Below are 15,767 nucleotides of genomic sequence, written 5' to 3'. Positions count from 1 at the left end.
CTCATTTAGCCCCTGGTGTCTTTGCACTGCGCCTGCGGTCGTCACTAGTTACCACAGCCACAAAGTTATAAACTTCGCCTATTTCTACCATTTATATACATTTTTTTAAAATCAGATTTTAAACCTAACCATACTGCTAACCTTATGCCTAACCCTACATTAAGACAACAAAAAAAGCAAATAGATGTTTTCATGAATTTTAACGGCGTAATCCATTTTGACTTTGTGGCTGTGGTAATTAGTGGACATCGGCGCCAGCGTTTTGTATAAAGGTGTAAAATCGGTTTCCGGATCTAGTTTACTGTCTTTGCGTAGCTTGCCACTTTCTGTAATAACAAGAGAAGACCGATCAGCATCGAATATGCTGGAATAACGCTTAAATCGTATTTACCTTGTTATTTACCTGTTATGCTTAGCTACATCTATGAGCCTGATGGAAACCGATATGGACCTAACCTTAGATTTCAAATTCGTAATATGATATGATATTTTTTTAGTTCATCACTGTAGCTAACTGAATGATTTGGTTGTTATGATCTCTCTCTCTCTGTGTGTGTGTTGGGGGGTGTAAGTCCGGGGCAAGAAGGACCCGGAAGGGAAGAGCAGCTGCCGCTTTTATTTGGGGGGGCGAGAACTAACCAACATTATAACTAAAATAAAATGTTTTTAAAGAAAACTGTAGCTTAACAGCTGCAACGATTAGACTGCGTGGGACCTGGTAATCAAGCTTTTTTTGTTAATATATATACATATATACGGAATAAATGTTTCGAGAGAAAAATCAAATAAAAGGTGAGTAGCTAGTCAAGTCATCTTCCACATCCACTGAAGGCCTGGCTTTCTTATCCATGTTTTGGAGAAGTAGTAACAATAATAACCCAGGTAGCTAGCTGACATTATCTGACTAACCTAGTTAGATAGCATGTTAAAGGTAACGAACGTGATAACCAGGTAATTTAACTAGCTAACTAACTAACCACATGTATACACGTCGATTTATAATTATCACCGTGAAAATGAGTTACCAAGTTATTATCCAAACAACTTAATTTACCAGTTATTTTTTTTACATAGTGACCGTGAATGTGGCCTATCAGTAAGGATGTAAATGCATAACTAACGTTATGTTAATGCTCTAAATTCAATACAACACAGTTTTTAGCTGGCTATGTTAACGTTAGGCAGCTGGCTACCTACAATAAGGTGTCAGACAGTAAAGTACACAGGCTAAAGTTGGTCATATATTTATGTTAGCCAGAGTCATGTCCCATGTTGTGGGGAGGAGGGTATAAACACACGAATCACGACATCGGTAAGTGAAATGAGATGGCCAACGTGATTATCCTAACTAGTAGTACACCGTGTTTTGGTGCATGGCCGCTATCAAATGTTGCTAGGTACGGCTGTCCCCCGAATAAATCAAATCTCGGTCGACCGAGAGTAGTCTGTTTCTTTTAAAACGTATTTTTCCACATATAGACTATTGAGCTTGTTTGACGCTTTAAATACTGCGATTAAAACACAAACTACCAAAGAGGGAGCCAGAGATCAATATAGCCTAACCAGAAAGGGGGAAAAACGAGACAGATTCTGCCATTAAGATCCTGAAGTTACCGGTAATATGCTACACCAGCGGTCGGTAACCTTTTCCATGTGGAGTGCCAAGTGATCCTACCATTTCTACTAATCTGTGTACCAGTTATGATTTTCATATGCAAATTTTTTTGCGGAACAGCTTCATTTATAATATGCATTTAACCAGGCAAGTCAGTTAAGAACTAAATATTATTTTCAATAACAGCCTACCAGGGAACAGTGGGTTAACTGCCTTGTTCAGGGGCAGAACGACACATTTTTACCTTGCAACTTGCAACATTGTATCAACTATTAACTTGGTCCAGCCAGAAGCTGGTGCTAGCAAACTTGCAATATTGTATCAAACATTCTTGGCCTCAGATCTTGTAGCCTTTCGGTTTCTAGTCCAATGCTCTAACCACTAGGCTATGCTATGGCCCCTTCATACCTCCGCATGTTGTTAATCAAATGATCTAAATGATACTTTTAGATTTGTAACTTCTATTGTCAATATGTAGAAGTAGCCTACATAAAGCCAACAAATAAAAACATTGCAGGTAGAAAATATCCTGATTTTTAAAATTATTATCCTATAAATCACATTGGCTATGTATAGGCTGTCTGCAAGGAACTTGCAACATTGTATCAACTATTAACTTGGTCCAGCCAGAAGCTGGTGCTAGCAAACTTGCAACATTGTATCAAACATTCTTGGCCTCAGTTTCCAGCTCCAGACACCACTGAAGGCTATTTGCTTAAGGGATAAGAAGTAATCATGTAGGCATATTTTATGACGTTTCCACCAGATCAGAGCATGACTATTTTTGACTTTGCTGAGTGGTTATCGAAAGGGAGAGAGCTGGAAATATTTTTCAAATAGGCTACATTGAGGAACAATTGTTTTTTTTCTACATCCATTGAGAATGACAGACTTTGTTTACTTGCTGTTTTGAGGCAAATAATAAATTATTTATAGGCCTACGTTTGACTGCAGGCCAGGTGTATATCTTTCTCTCAGAATCGGGCTGCCTGTGTAAACGCAAACATGGTTAACCTGGAGAAATGTGCCATTTTTGGTCACCAACTGCCTTTAGTTTGGCATTGGTAGGACTGTATAGGGTAGACTGCACCATTTTTTTTTAAGCAAATTGGGTGATAATAGAAGTGCCTTGCGTGACAGGGATGGAGGCTGATGTCATCCAGGATATGACTTGGTTTGTGTCCCAAATGGCTCCCTATTCCCTACAGTGTTACTACTTTTGACCAATGTAAGGATTAGGGTGCCATTTGGGACAACCTATGTGTGGTGTTGGCTTACAAAGCTGTGCTCTCGTTCTGTTATGATTTTTAAACAACTTTTTTTATGGGCTTAGTAGTTCCCCATTAACAACAAGTGAATCTGGGTTTTATCAGTGTGTCGCTCTCCCTGTGTCAGGCTGCCCATTGCTAGACGGGCACGTAACAGTCTGCCTGGCTGTCAGCGAGTGCAATGAGTCTCTCCAAGCGGAGGGAGGGATAGGAGGATGGATGGTGGGAGGTAACCTGCAAGGGTAGACCAGATTGTTGACAGTGCACTTTTCTCATGCAGAAGGGATGTGGGCTGATCTGATAGGCTGAGGGGGGAGAGAGAGTATCTTATCTCTGGGGGAAAAATGCTGTGAGTGGTAAGATATACAGGACCAGTCAAAAGTTTGGACACCTACTCATTCAAGGGTTTTTCTGATGAAGACATCAAAACTATTAAATAATGCATAAGGAATAACGTAGTAACCCCCCAAAAAAGTGTTAAACGAATAAAAGTATATGTTAGTGTCTTCAAATTAATCTAGAGGTGAAAGAAACGCCTATTTAGGCGAGGTGCTGGCTAGCGGAGTGAAACACTTTTTTTTTAAATAAAGGGGAGCCGAACGCTCTAGGAGCTGCAAAGAAGTATTTATGTCCAACGTTTGGACAGACAAGCTGTTTTCTTCAGGGTGACAAACACTGCGGGATGACTCATTTATATCGTGTTAAAAGACACACAGGTTGTCTGTAATCGTGGCTGGGTGTGGCCTGATATCATTGGTTAATTATCATATATTCAAATACCGTACAAAAAAACATAAATGGATAGTGTACGATCATAGATACAATTTGGCTCCATAAGCCTACAAAAATGTATAATAGCAAAATCGCAATCACAAGAATGTCAAAGTCTACGTTGAGACCGAAGGGACCAAGGGTCTTTAAATTAAAGATCCGGGCAGCCTCTCGTTTTAACAATAAATTGTCGATGTCACCCCCTCTCCTAGGGAGGGTGACATGTTCGATGCCAATATAACGTAGAGACGAAATCGAGTGTTTTTCTTGCAAGAAGTGGGAAGCAACTGGGTCGGGTTTAGGCACCCAATGGTGCTACAATGTGCCGAGACTCGTACTTTTAATTTGTGTTTTGTTTTACCTACACCATTTTTACCACAAGGACAAGTTATAAGATAAATAACTGCCTTAGTGGAGCACGTGATGACACCTTTGATTGGGATCTGTTTCCCTGTTTGGGGTGTTTGAAAGGATCTACATTTATAAATGCCATTGCATTGAGCACAGCCATTACACTTGTTTCCATCCAGTAGGGGCGCAAATACACGTTGTGCGGGGATATCTTGGGGTGGTAAATCAGAGTTTACCAACACCCTGGTCACAACTGATTGGCTCAAAAGCATTAAGAAGGAAAGAAATTCCACAAATGAACTTTTAACAAGGCCCACCTGTTAATTGAAATGCATTCCAGGTGACTAACTCATGAAGCTGGTTGAGAGAATGCCAAGAGTGTAACGCTGTCATCAAGGCGAACGGTGGCTACTTTGAAGAATCTCAAATATAAAATGGATTTTATTTTTTAACTTTTTTTTTATTTTGGATACTACATTATTCCGTATGGGTTATGTCATAGTTCTGATGTCTTAACTACTATTATTCAACGTAGAAAATAGTTTTAAAAAATAAACCCAAATCCCTGGAATGAGTCAGTGTCAAAAGTAGTGCACTATATAAACAACAAGGGTTTCTGTATCCTGGACCTGACTTGATTGATGGAAAGTGGTTTGATTGATTCCGATTCTGTTGTGTTTTCAGCCCAGAACTGATGTAGCAGTGTCACCATCCCCACTACCTCCATCCAGTCCCCTGTGCCTGCCCGTCTGTCTCTCTGTATGCCCTGGGAGAGACCTGTCTGTCTGGGCTATACAGAGCAAGGAGTGACAACACAGCCGAGACTGACCCACCACAACTGACTGGTCTACTCTGGAGGTTCTAGACACCACCACCAACACCCTACAGATTGAGAGCCCAGTTGAAAGGATGGCCCCTGATTGGTCTCCCTGCTGAGAGAGGAAACCAACCTGATTGGTCTCCCTGCCTGCTCTCATCCATCAGTGGGGAACAGGAAGAGTTGCTGTTTTTGTTGTTGTTTTGCTGCAGAAGTACTTTAACCTGGTCCTGGGACACGTCTGTTCTGTCTATCTGATGTCACAAAGCACTGGGGTCTCTCTGGGACTCTGGTAGTTTTCTTTAATTAAAAAAAAAACATTCCAGGTTGGTTTTGGAGCCCGGTTCTTTTACCGGCTTTGTTAACTACTGAAACTGGGGGAGGGGGACGATTCATGGGATGCAACGATGTCGGATCTCAATGAGCGTAGGCCAGTCAACACGGACTACGCTGTCTCCCTGCTGGAGCAGCTCAAGCTGTTTTACGAACAGAAGTTACTGACTGACGTGGTGCTGCTGGTGGAAGGCAACGAATTCCCCTGTCACAAGATGGTCCTGGCCACATGCAGCTCCTATTTCAGGTGAGTTCACTCCATGTTCCCTATGTAGTGCACTACTTTTGACCAGAGGACAGGTCTATGGGACCCCTACGTAGTCCACTGTACTGTCTCATACAGCTCCTATTTCAGTTGAGTCACTGTCCTGTTCTGTTTCAGCAGAACGTTCCGTACCAGTACTACAGTACAGCAGCAGGCCTATTGGGGGAAACCATTAAGTCACTCCTGAACTGTGTCCAAAATGGCACCCTATTTCCCTATTAAGTCTCTGGTCAAAAAGTAATACACTATATACAGTGGGGCAAAATGGTATTTAGTCAGCCACCAATTGTGCAAGTTCTCCCACTTAAAAAGATGAGAGAGGCCTGTAATTTTCATCATAGGTACACTTCAACTATGACAGACAAAATGAGAAAAAAATCCAGAAAATTAGGATTTTAGGATTTTTTTAATGGATTTTTAGGATTTTTTAATGAATTTATTTGCAAATTATGGTAGAAAAAAAGTATTTTGTCAATAACAAAAGTTTATCTCAATACTTTGTTATATACCCTTTGTTGGCAATGACAGAGGTCTAACGTGCAAATTCATTAAAAATCCTACAATGTGATTTTCTGGATTTTTTTGTTTTCATTTTGTCTGTCATAGTTTAAGTGTACCTATGATGACAATTACAGGCCTGCCTCATCTTTTTAAGTGGGAGAACTTGCACAATTGGTGGCTGACTAAATACTTTTTTGCCCCACTGTATATATAGGGAATAAGGTTTAATTTGGGACTCCACTTTTCACTTGCAGCACTTTAATCATCTAATGTTGTGCTTCTGAACGAAGCCCCTTGGCCTACCCAGGGATACTTCCTGAACCACCGGTTCAAATCATTTGTTTGGGAGCATTACCAATAACTGATGCCAAAGGAGATGCAAGCTATGCTTTATCTGCATTGCTTAGTCTTGGCCAGGTCTCAGTTGTAAATGAGAACTTGTTCTCAACTGGCCGACCTGGTTAAATAAAGGTGAAATAAATTAGTGTGAGGACATTCGGGGACAAACAGTAACACACACACACACACCTCTATATATTTCTTAGTAAACAGCAACCCCTATTAGACCATTGGATGTGTCCCAAACAGCACCCTAATCCCTATGGGCCCAGGTCAACAGTAGTGCACTATATAGGGAATAGGGTGCAACCTGGACCAAGCTCTACACTGGTTCCCACACACGCCACTCGTTATGTGGTGACAACATGCAAAGCATTTCCCCTCTAGGGTTCAGAGAGGGAAAGGGAAGCCTTGTCACGCACACAGAGCTGGGGGAGGGGGCGCCAGGCAGGGGGAGGGGGCGCCAGGCAGGGGGGAGGAGACCCGCAGAGCTGGGGGAGGGTGACGCCAGGCAGGGGGAGGAGGGCGCCAGGGAGGGGGAGGAGGGCGCCAGGCAGGGGGAGGGGGCGCCAGGCAGGGGGAGGAGACCCGCAGAGCTGGGGGAGGGGGGCCAGGCAGGGGGAGGAGTGCAGAGCTGGGGGAGGAGGCAGAGCTGGGGGAGGAGACCCGCAGAGCTGGGGAAGGGGGTGCCTGGCAGGGGGATGCCTGCAGCGTTGTTGGGGAAGGAGACCCGCAGAGCTGGGGGAGGGGGTGCCAGGCAGGGGGATGCCTGCAGCGTTGTGTAATATCCAGAGCATGTGAGCAGTAGACAAACCACCCCTGGGCTAAAGTAGTGCACTTTGAAGGGAATAGGTTGCCATTTGGGATATAGCAGAATTGAGAGTGAGTGGGAGAGAGGGGCACAGCATGGATACACAGACGGTATGAATGAGTGTTGTTGCTCTGCTAGGGAATGAGGAAGTGGAGAGTGTAGGAGGAGGGGGGCTTCTAGAGGATATGGCTGTGTGGGGGGTGCTTCTAGAGGATACGGCTGGTGGGGGGATGCTTCTATAGGATACGGCTGTGTGTGGGGGGTGCTTCTATAGGATACGGCTGTGGGTGTCGGAAGGGGGGAGGATGCTATGGCTGGCTGGGGTATTGAGCCACAGAGCAGAGGACACATCCAGAGAACATGCTGTGGTGTCGTCTGGTCACTGGTTTTAGTCTCATGTCTGAGAGAGAGTTCAACTGGGGCTGCTGGGATTGACAGTCTACTCCAGTGGCACAAAAAGCATTCTATTCCCTACATTGTGCACTACTTTTGACCAGAGCCTTATTTTGTCTGTCTGAGAGTAACTCTGTCCTGTTCTCCTCTTCAGGGCCATGTTTATGAGTGGTCTGTCTGAGAGTAAACAGAGTCATGTTCACCTGAGGAACGTGAACCCATCCACCCTGCAGATGATCATCACATATGCCTATACAGGCAACCTGGCTGTTAACGACAACACCGTGGAGCCCCTTTATGAGACGGCATGTTTCCTCCAGGTAGGACACGTCACATGACTCTAGTATGTGTACTATGTAGGAAGCTAGTCTGAGCCATGAAGGAGACTAGGCATCTACCCCCACTACCACGATCAGATTAGGGGGGGGCAATGCATCTTAGTGGGTTTTGGTGATTTTCAGAACCACAACAAAAAAAACGAACACATTTTTGCAGATTAAGTGTTTGCTAAAAGTATATTCATATTTTGTTTACAAATGAGATATGACATGACCAATGAACAGACGGTTGAAGTCAGAAGTTTACATACACTTAGGTTGGAGTCATTAAAACTAATTTTTCAACCACTCCACAAATTTCTTGTTAACAAACTATAGTTTTGTCAAGTTGGTTAGGACATCTACTTTGTGCATGACACAAGTAATTTTTCCAACAATTGTTTACAGACAGATTATTTCACTTATAATTCACTGTATCACAATTCCAGTGGGTCAGAAGTTTACATACACTAAGTTGACTGTGCCTTTAAACAGCGTGGAAAATTCCAGAAAATTATATCATGGCTTTAGAAGCTTCGGATAGGCTAATTGACATAATTTGAGTCAATTGGAGGTGTACCTTTGGATGTATTTCAAGGCCTACCTTCAAACTCCTCAGTGCCTCTTTGCTTGACATCATGGGAAATTCAAAAGAAATCAGCCAAGACCTCAGAAAAAAAATTGTAGACCTCCACAAGTCTGGTTCATCCTTTGGAGCAATTTCCAAACGCCTGAAGGTACCACGTTCATCTGTACAAACAATAGTATGCAAGTATAAACACCATGGGACCACACAGCCATCATACCGCTCAGGAAGGAGACACCTTCTGTCTCCTAGAGATGAACGTACTTTGGTGTGAAAAGTGCAAATCAATCCCAGAACAACAGCCAAGGACTCTGAAGATGCTGCAGGAAACGGATACAAAAGTATCTATATCCACAGTAAAATGAGTCCTATATCGACATAACCTGAAAGGCCGCTCAGCAAGGAAGAAGCCACTGCTCCAAAACCGCTATTAAAAAAGCCAGACTACGGTTTGCAACTGCACATGGGGACAAAGATTATACTTTTGGAGAAATATCCTCTGGTTCGATGAAACAAAAATAGAACTTTGGCCATAATGACCATCGTTATGGTTGGAGGAAAAAGGGGGAGACTTGCAAGCTGAAGAACACCATCCCAACCGTGAAGCACGGGGGTGGCAGCATCATGTTGTAGGGGTGCTTTGCTGCAGGAGGAACTGGTGCACTTCACAAAATAGATGGCATCATGAAGGAGGAAAATTATGTTGATTATATTGAAGCAACAGCTCAAGACATCAGTCAGGAAGTTAAAGCTTGGTCGCAACATTGTCCAAATGGACAATGTCCCCAAGCATACTTCCAAAGTTGTGGCAAAAAAAAAAGTAAATAAATCATTCTCTCTACTATTATTCTGACATTTCACTTTCTTCAAATAAAGTGGTGATCCTAACTGACCTAAACAAGTAATTTGATTTAGGAATAAAAGTCAGTCATTGTGAAACATTATACACCTAATTAACTATGTAAACTTCCGACTTCAACTGTCTCTCACACCACTTTGATTTCACCCACATCTGAAAAAGATGTTTTCTCTGGCGTCATCTTCTCCTCTCGCTCTGACCAGTGTGCCTCAAGTGATTGGTTGTCCTCCAATATGACGTTATCAACTTTACCCTGGATATTTAAACGTGATCATATACACTGAGCTTTTTTATTCCAACAACCTGATCCACGGAAATATCTATTCAGCAGGTATAGCCAGATGAGTCTCTAGTAGCTGAACCAGCGACTCATATAATTTGTATTGATTTTCTGACCGACGCATGCCACATTCGGATTGGTTTGGGGTCCACAGACCGAGGCACATGTATCTGAAACGTTTGAATGATGGACTGATGTATATGTTGGGGCCCTAGTCCCTTACGCCCCTAGTCCCTTACGCCCCTAGTCCCTTACGCCCCTAGTCCCTTATGCCCCTAGTACCTTACGCCCCTAGTACCTTACGTCCCTAGTACCTTACGCCCCTAGTCCCTTACTCATGACTTAATCACTGACCGTCCGATTTCTGATCAGTGGACTCCGAGCATTAATGAATGAGGATTATGTATAGGAATAATGGACAATGATTGTGATTTATTCTTACTAACATAATCACAATGTTGGTGTCCTGGTAGTTTTTTTCATCTAATATTTTTTTATAAAAAAATTTATCATTTTTTAACAAATGCTCTCATCCAGTGACCTCATTCAACTAAGGTTAGTAATAATCCCCCCCCACACACACACACAGGTAGAGGACGTGCTACTGCAGTGCAGGGACTACCTGGTGAAGAAGATCCACGCAGACAACTGTGTCCGGATGCTGAGCATCGGGGACCTGTTCTCCTGTGTGGAGCTGAAGCAGAGTGCCAAGCGCATGGTGGAACACAAGTTCTCCGTGGTCTACCGTCAGGAGGCCTTCCTACAGCTGTCCCACGAGCTGCTGGTCGACATACTGAGCTCAGACAACCTCAACGTGGAGAAGGTGGCTACCTTTTTTTTTAATATATACTTTGTCTGTATGTGTATTGTCTACAGACTATCATCGGTAAAGCGTGGGTCTGTTCCAGCAAGCAGGATCAATGACTTGGCCATCTATCTCTCCAAAAATGGCTTGAAATAAACTTCAACATTTTGAAATTGGCATGGTATAATTGGCTTGCAACAACACCCAAGAGTGAGCCACATATATAAGCTAACTTAAAGGAATCAAATCAAATCAAATTTTATTTGAGGAATACTTTGAGATTCTGGCAATGAGGGCCTGTATCTAGTTCCCGAGAGTCAGATGAACTTGTCTCTGTGTCCAGTATGAAGAAAGTTAAAGGTAGTTTGGTGAGCCAATACTAACAATCATTAGCGTAATGCTAGCAGATACAGAGACTTCCAGTCATTGCGCTAATACTAACAATCATTAGCATAATGCTAGCAGATACAGAGACTTCCAGTCATTGCGCTAACGGCAGTTAGCAATTGAGCTAGTTAGCAAACTCTTTCAAACTGCTCTGAAATGTAAAAATGGTATGTATGAGTTCATCTAATCCTAAAGTATCCCTTTTATAGTCCTGCTTTCTGGAATATCCCCAAATTACCGCCCATGGGATGATATACATTCTCTCCTCTTCCTCTCTCAGGAGGAGACTGTGAGAGAGGCGGCCATGCTGTGGCTGGAGTACAACATGCAGGCCAGGTCCCAGTACCTCTCCTCGGTGCTCAGCCAGATCCGCATCGACGCTCTGTCTGAGGTGACGCAGCGTGCCTGGTTCCAGGGCCTACCTCCTAACGACAAGTCTGTTGTAGTGCAGGGCCTGTACAAGTCCATGCCCAAGTTCTTCAAACCCCGCCTGGGAATGACCAAGGAGGAGATGCTCATCTTCATGGAGGCTACGTCAGAGTCGCCTGCTGACATGGGTCCGGTCATGACGGGCCCCAACCACACGGTAGTGTGTTACAGCCCGCAGGCTGAGAAGGTCTACAAGCTCAGCAACCCACCCGGCGACCTTCAGAAGGTGGGAACGCTCGTCACCCCCGACAACGACGTGTTCATCGCAGGCGGGCAGATCCCGCTGAAGAACTCAATCGCCAACCACAGGAAGAGTGGCAGCAAGATGCAGGCAGTGTTCCGATCGGTGGACAGCTTCTTCTGGTTCGACGCCCAGCAGAACACCTGGTTGCCCAGGACGCCCATGACGTGTGCCCGCATCAAGCCCTCTCTGGTCTACTGTGAGGGTTACATCTACGCCATCGGGGGGGACAATGTGGGCGGGGAGCTGAATAAACGTACCGTAGAACGCTACGACTGTGAGAAAGACGAGTGGGCCATGACGTCTCCTCTCCCCTGCGCCTGGAATTGGACCACGTCCGTAGCGACACGCGGCTGTGTCTACGTGATGACCCACGACCTCATGTACTGCTACTTCCCCCGCGCTGACACCTGGGTAGAGATGGCCACGAGGAAGACCAGTCGCTGCTTTGCCTCCGTCGCTGCCTTAGGTGACCTCATCTTCTATATCGGCGGGCTCCACGTGGTCAGCAACTCGGGTGTCCGCATGCCCACCAGCACCATCGACGGCTCCTCCGTCACCGTGGAGATCTACGATGTCAGCAAGAACGAGTGGCGCCTGGCCGCCGACATCCCTGCCAAGCGTTACTCAGACCCGTGCGTGCGGGCTGTGGTCCTCCCGGGTTCTCTCTGCATCTTCATGCGCGAGACTCACATGAACGAGCGCGCCAAGTACGCCATCTACCAGTACGATCTGGAGCTGGACCGCTGGTTCCTGAGGCAGCCCGTGTCTGAGCGGGTACTGTGGGACCTGGGGAAGGACTTCCGCTGCTCTGTGGGGAAGCTGTACCCATCCTGTCTGGAGGAGTCTCCATGGAAACCGCCCACCTACCTGTTCTCCACCGATGGGGCCGAGGAGTTTCAGGTGGACGGGGAGATGGTGTCGCTCCCTCACATATAACTCTTGACCTTTCACCTCTGGCCGTGTTGGAGGGGTGGCCCTGAAGGCTTGTGGATGGGGACGGGGCGGGAGGGGGGGATGGAGGAGTAGATTACCACAGTACTGAGGCACTAAGTGTGTTGATATCTGGATCAGAGGCATCTGACAATTACTAGACTTGCTGCATTTAAAGTCTGTTCTGCTCGACTGGTTGTTGCTGACAAACAAACAGTACTAAACAGTCAGACATTCAAAATGTAGGAGAGAAACGGAAAAAATAATGATTCCCCTCCAAATACTAGGATTTGAACTTAATTTGTTGTTGCCAGTTCTGACTTTATTATCACAAGTCAACTGATATGTGGTGGTAATGATGCACTTACAGGTGAAAGTCTCCTTGGAATAATGATGGAAACTGTACCAAACCCCCCCCCTGATCTCCATCTCTCTTTATCAACACTGTTTTCAATCCACGTGTCTTTCCCAGGGACACCTGGCTTGTGTCCCAAATGACTCCCTATTCCCTGTGTGTAGGGCACTACTTTTTGATGAGAGCTCTATAGGCTTCTTGCCAAAATAAGTGGCTTTTATATAGAATGAGGGTGCCATTTTGGGATGCACCTGGTATTAGAACATCCAGGGGACAGGGTGGAGGTCTGAGGTGTCGCAGTGGGAATGGGGAGGTGTGGGAGAGGGTTCTAGGTGGTGAATGCAGGTCCTGTCACTGGTCCATCTCTTCACCTCTCGGTCCCAGACACCCACACAAGCACCTGTCTCTCCCCTGGTACACTTACCGCCCTTCTAGCCTGTCTCCTAGGTCGTGCGTCCACAGTGGCTCCCTATTCTCTACAGAGTGCACTACTTTTGACCAGGGCCCATAGGGCAACCGTACGTGTGTTGAGCTCGCCCATAGGGCTCTGGTCAAAAGTAGTGCACTCCTATAGGGAGCCATTGTGGACGCTTCCTTAGTCAATCTTTCTGGACACAGGTCTTCCTCACAGCCAGCTGGAAGTTAACAGAACAGCGCCAACACTAGCTGACCTCCGTCTCAGCATAGTGATTGGAGGATTTATGCCGGATCTCTTTTTTTTAATTTTTTATGCGGGTCTTCGCAACCACACACCTGCTTCACTCTCTCAGTACTCTCATCAACACACCACCTGCTTCACTCTCTCAGTACTCTCATCAACACACCACCTGCTTCACTCTCTCTACTCTCATCAACACACCACCTGCTTCACTCTCAGTACTCTCATCAACACACCACCTGCTTCACTCTCAGTACTCTCATCAACACACCACCTGCTTCACTCTCTCAGTACTCTCATCACACACACCTGCTTCACCTGCTTCACTCTCAGTACTCTCATCAACACACCACCTGCTTCACTCTCAGTACTCTCATCAACAACACCACCTGCTTCACTCTCTCAGTACTCTCATCAACACACCACCTGCTTCACTCTCTCAGTACTCTCATCAACACACCACCTGCTTCACACTTTCTCAGTACCTCTCATCAACACACCACCTGCTTCACTCTCTCAGTACTCTCATCAACACACCACCTGCTTCACTCTCTCAGTACTCTCATCAACACACCACCTGCTTCACTCTCAGTACTCTCATCAACACACCACCTGCTTCACTTCTCTCAGTACTCTCATCAACACACCACCTGCTTCACACTTTCTCAGTACTCTCATCAACACACCACCTGCTTCAACACACACTTTCTCAGTACTCTCATCAACACACCACCTGCTTCACGCTCTCAGTACTCTCATCAACACACCACCTGCTTCACGCTCTCAGTACTATCATCAACACACCACCTGCTTCACGCTCTCAGTACTATCATCAACACACCACCTGCTTCACTCTCTCAGTACTCTCATCAACACACCACCTGCTTCACTCTCTCAGTACTCTCATCAACACACCACCTGCTTCACTCTCTCAGTACTCTCATCAACACACCACCACCTGCTTCACTTCTCTCAGTACTCTCATCAACACACCACCTGCTTCACTCTCTCAGTCTCTCATCAGTACTCTCATCAACACACCACCTGCTTCACTCTCTCAGTACTCTCAGTACAGTACTCATCAACACACCACCTGCTTCACTCTCTCAGTACTCTCATCAACACACCACCTGCTTCACTCTCTCAGTACTCTCATCAACACACCACCTGCTTCACTCTCTCAGTACTCTCATCAACACACCACCCGCTTCACTCTCTCAGTACTCTCATCAACACACCACCCGCTTCACTCTCTCAGTACTCTCATCAACACACCACCCGCTTCACTCTCTCAGTACTCTCATCAACACACCACCTGCTTCACTCTCTCAGTACTCTCATCAACACACCACCTGCTCTCTCTCTCTCTCTCAGTACTCTCATCAACTATAGATTTTTGGGCTCATGCATTATTTCCAAGCTGCTGAAATAAATATACTAAAATATATATTTTTCATATCTTAAAAAAAAGACAAACTGTTTTAGTGTGGGGGAAAATAACCAGGTTCTATTTTGTATTAGTGTATTTAATATCAGACATTACTGTAGTGTGATTGTGTACAGGTATCCACCCTCCCTTATCTGATTTGACATTTTCTTGTGAGTGAAATATTGAGGACTCTTGCTGCTGATTGGGTCTGAGAAGGAAAGAGGGCTGGCCCAGGGCTGTTGCTATGGGAATTGTCCCAGCAACCACTAGCCGTAGTGGAAACTGAACAAAATGGAGGGTGGTTGGGAAGGAGCGGACGTTGCTGCGTTCTGGTTTCAACTTTAAAACATGAGCGCAGGTGCTTCATGACAAACCTTACTAGCATGTTTGGCTGTATCATGTTTCTTTGGTACTGTATTTTGAATGACCGTTTTAATTTATTTAAAAAAAACATTCTCAAACTACTCGTTGTTTTCACATTTATGGAATTAATGTGTTTTTGTTGATTTTCAGTAAACTTGATTTGTCACAATGTATTTGTTTCATACTAGTCAACTCACAGTACAGACTTGTCACTATCTTACCAGCATTAGTTACTGAGCGTGTTGTTGAGTCGACGTTAAGTGTGTGGGTAAAACAGAGTTTGGTTTTATGTTAATATAAAATGTTTAGTTTGATCGAGATGGTGTCGGACAACCTATAGACCGGTTATGCCTGCTGTCTGAACTTGTTTTTTCCCTTCCCATAATTGTGTTGACTGACACACCACACACTGCCATTCACCAAGGCAGGTCTTGCAGGTTTTTGCTCAAACCCTAATCTAGAGCACCTGATTCTAATTAGATGTTGACCGATTAACCGGAATGGCCGATTAATTAGGGCGAGTTCAAGTTTTCATAACAATCGGAAATCGGTATTTTTGGGCGCCGATTTTGCCAATTATTATTATTTTTTAAAATTTATTTAAAAAATTTAAATACCTTTTTTATTTAACTAGGCAAGTCAGTTAAGAACACATTCTTAT

At 44.8% G+C, this 15,767-nt stretch overlaps 1 protein-coding gene across 1 annotated transcript; it reads left to right on the top strand.

The window, feature by feature from the left end:
• Positions 1-261: 261 nt before the first annotated feature.
• LOC112236727 (kelch repeat and BTB domain-containing protein 2-like) lies at positions 262-14,252 on the top strand. The gene is made up of 5 exons (XM_024405328.2): positions 262-792; positions 4,690-5,402; positions 7,619-7,784; positions 10,096-10,329; positions 10,979-14,252. Exons 2-5 carry the CDS (start codon positions 5,230-5,232, stop codon positions 12,305-12,307), a joined length of 1,902 nt encoding a protein of 633 aa, XP_024261096.2. The 5' UTR covers positions 262-792; positions 4,690-5,229; the 3' UTR covers positions 12,308-14,252.
• The last annotated feature ends 1,515 nt before the right edge of the window (positions 14,253-15,767 follow it).

Source organism: Oncorhynchus tshawytscha, linkage group LG16, assembly GCF_018296145.1.
Source record: "Oncorhynchus tshawytscha isolate Ot180627B linkage group LG16, Otsh_v2.0, whole genome shotgun sequence".
NCBI classification, from domain to species: domain Eukaryota; kingdom Metazoa; phylum Chordata; class Actinopteri; order Salmoniformes; family Salmonidae; genus Oncorhynchus; species Oncorhynchus tshawytscha.
The sequence above is the reverse complement of the archived record's forward strand: the minus strand, read 5'-3'. Positions and strand labels throughout refer to the sequence as shown.

Excerpts from the sequence above, each read along its gene's own strand:
- LOC112236727 (XM_024405328.2), top strand. The coding sequence starts at position 5,230 with ATGTCGGATCTCAATGAGCGTAGGCCAGTCAACACGGACTACGCTGTC. Across the intron at positions 7,785-10,095 it reads AGACGGCATGTTTCCTCCAG|GTAGAGGACGTGCTACTGCA; the intron begins GTAGGACACGTC and ends ACACACACACAG. Across the intron at positions 10,330-10,978 it reads ACAACCTCAACGTGGAGAAG|GAGGAGACTGTGAGAGAGGC; the intron begins GTGGCTACCTTT and ends TTCCTCTCTCAG.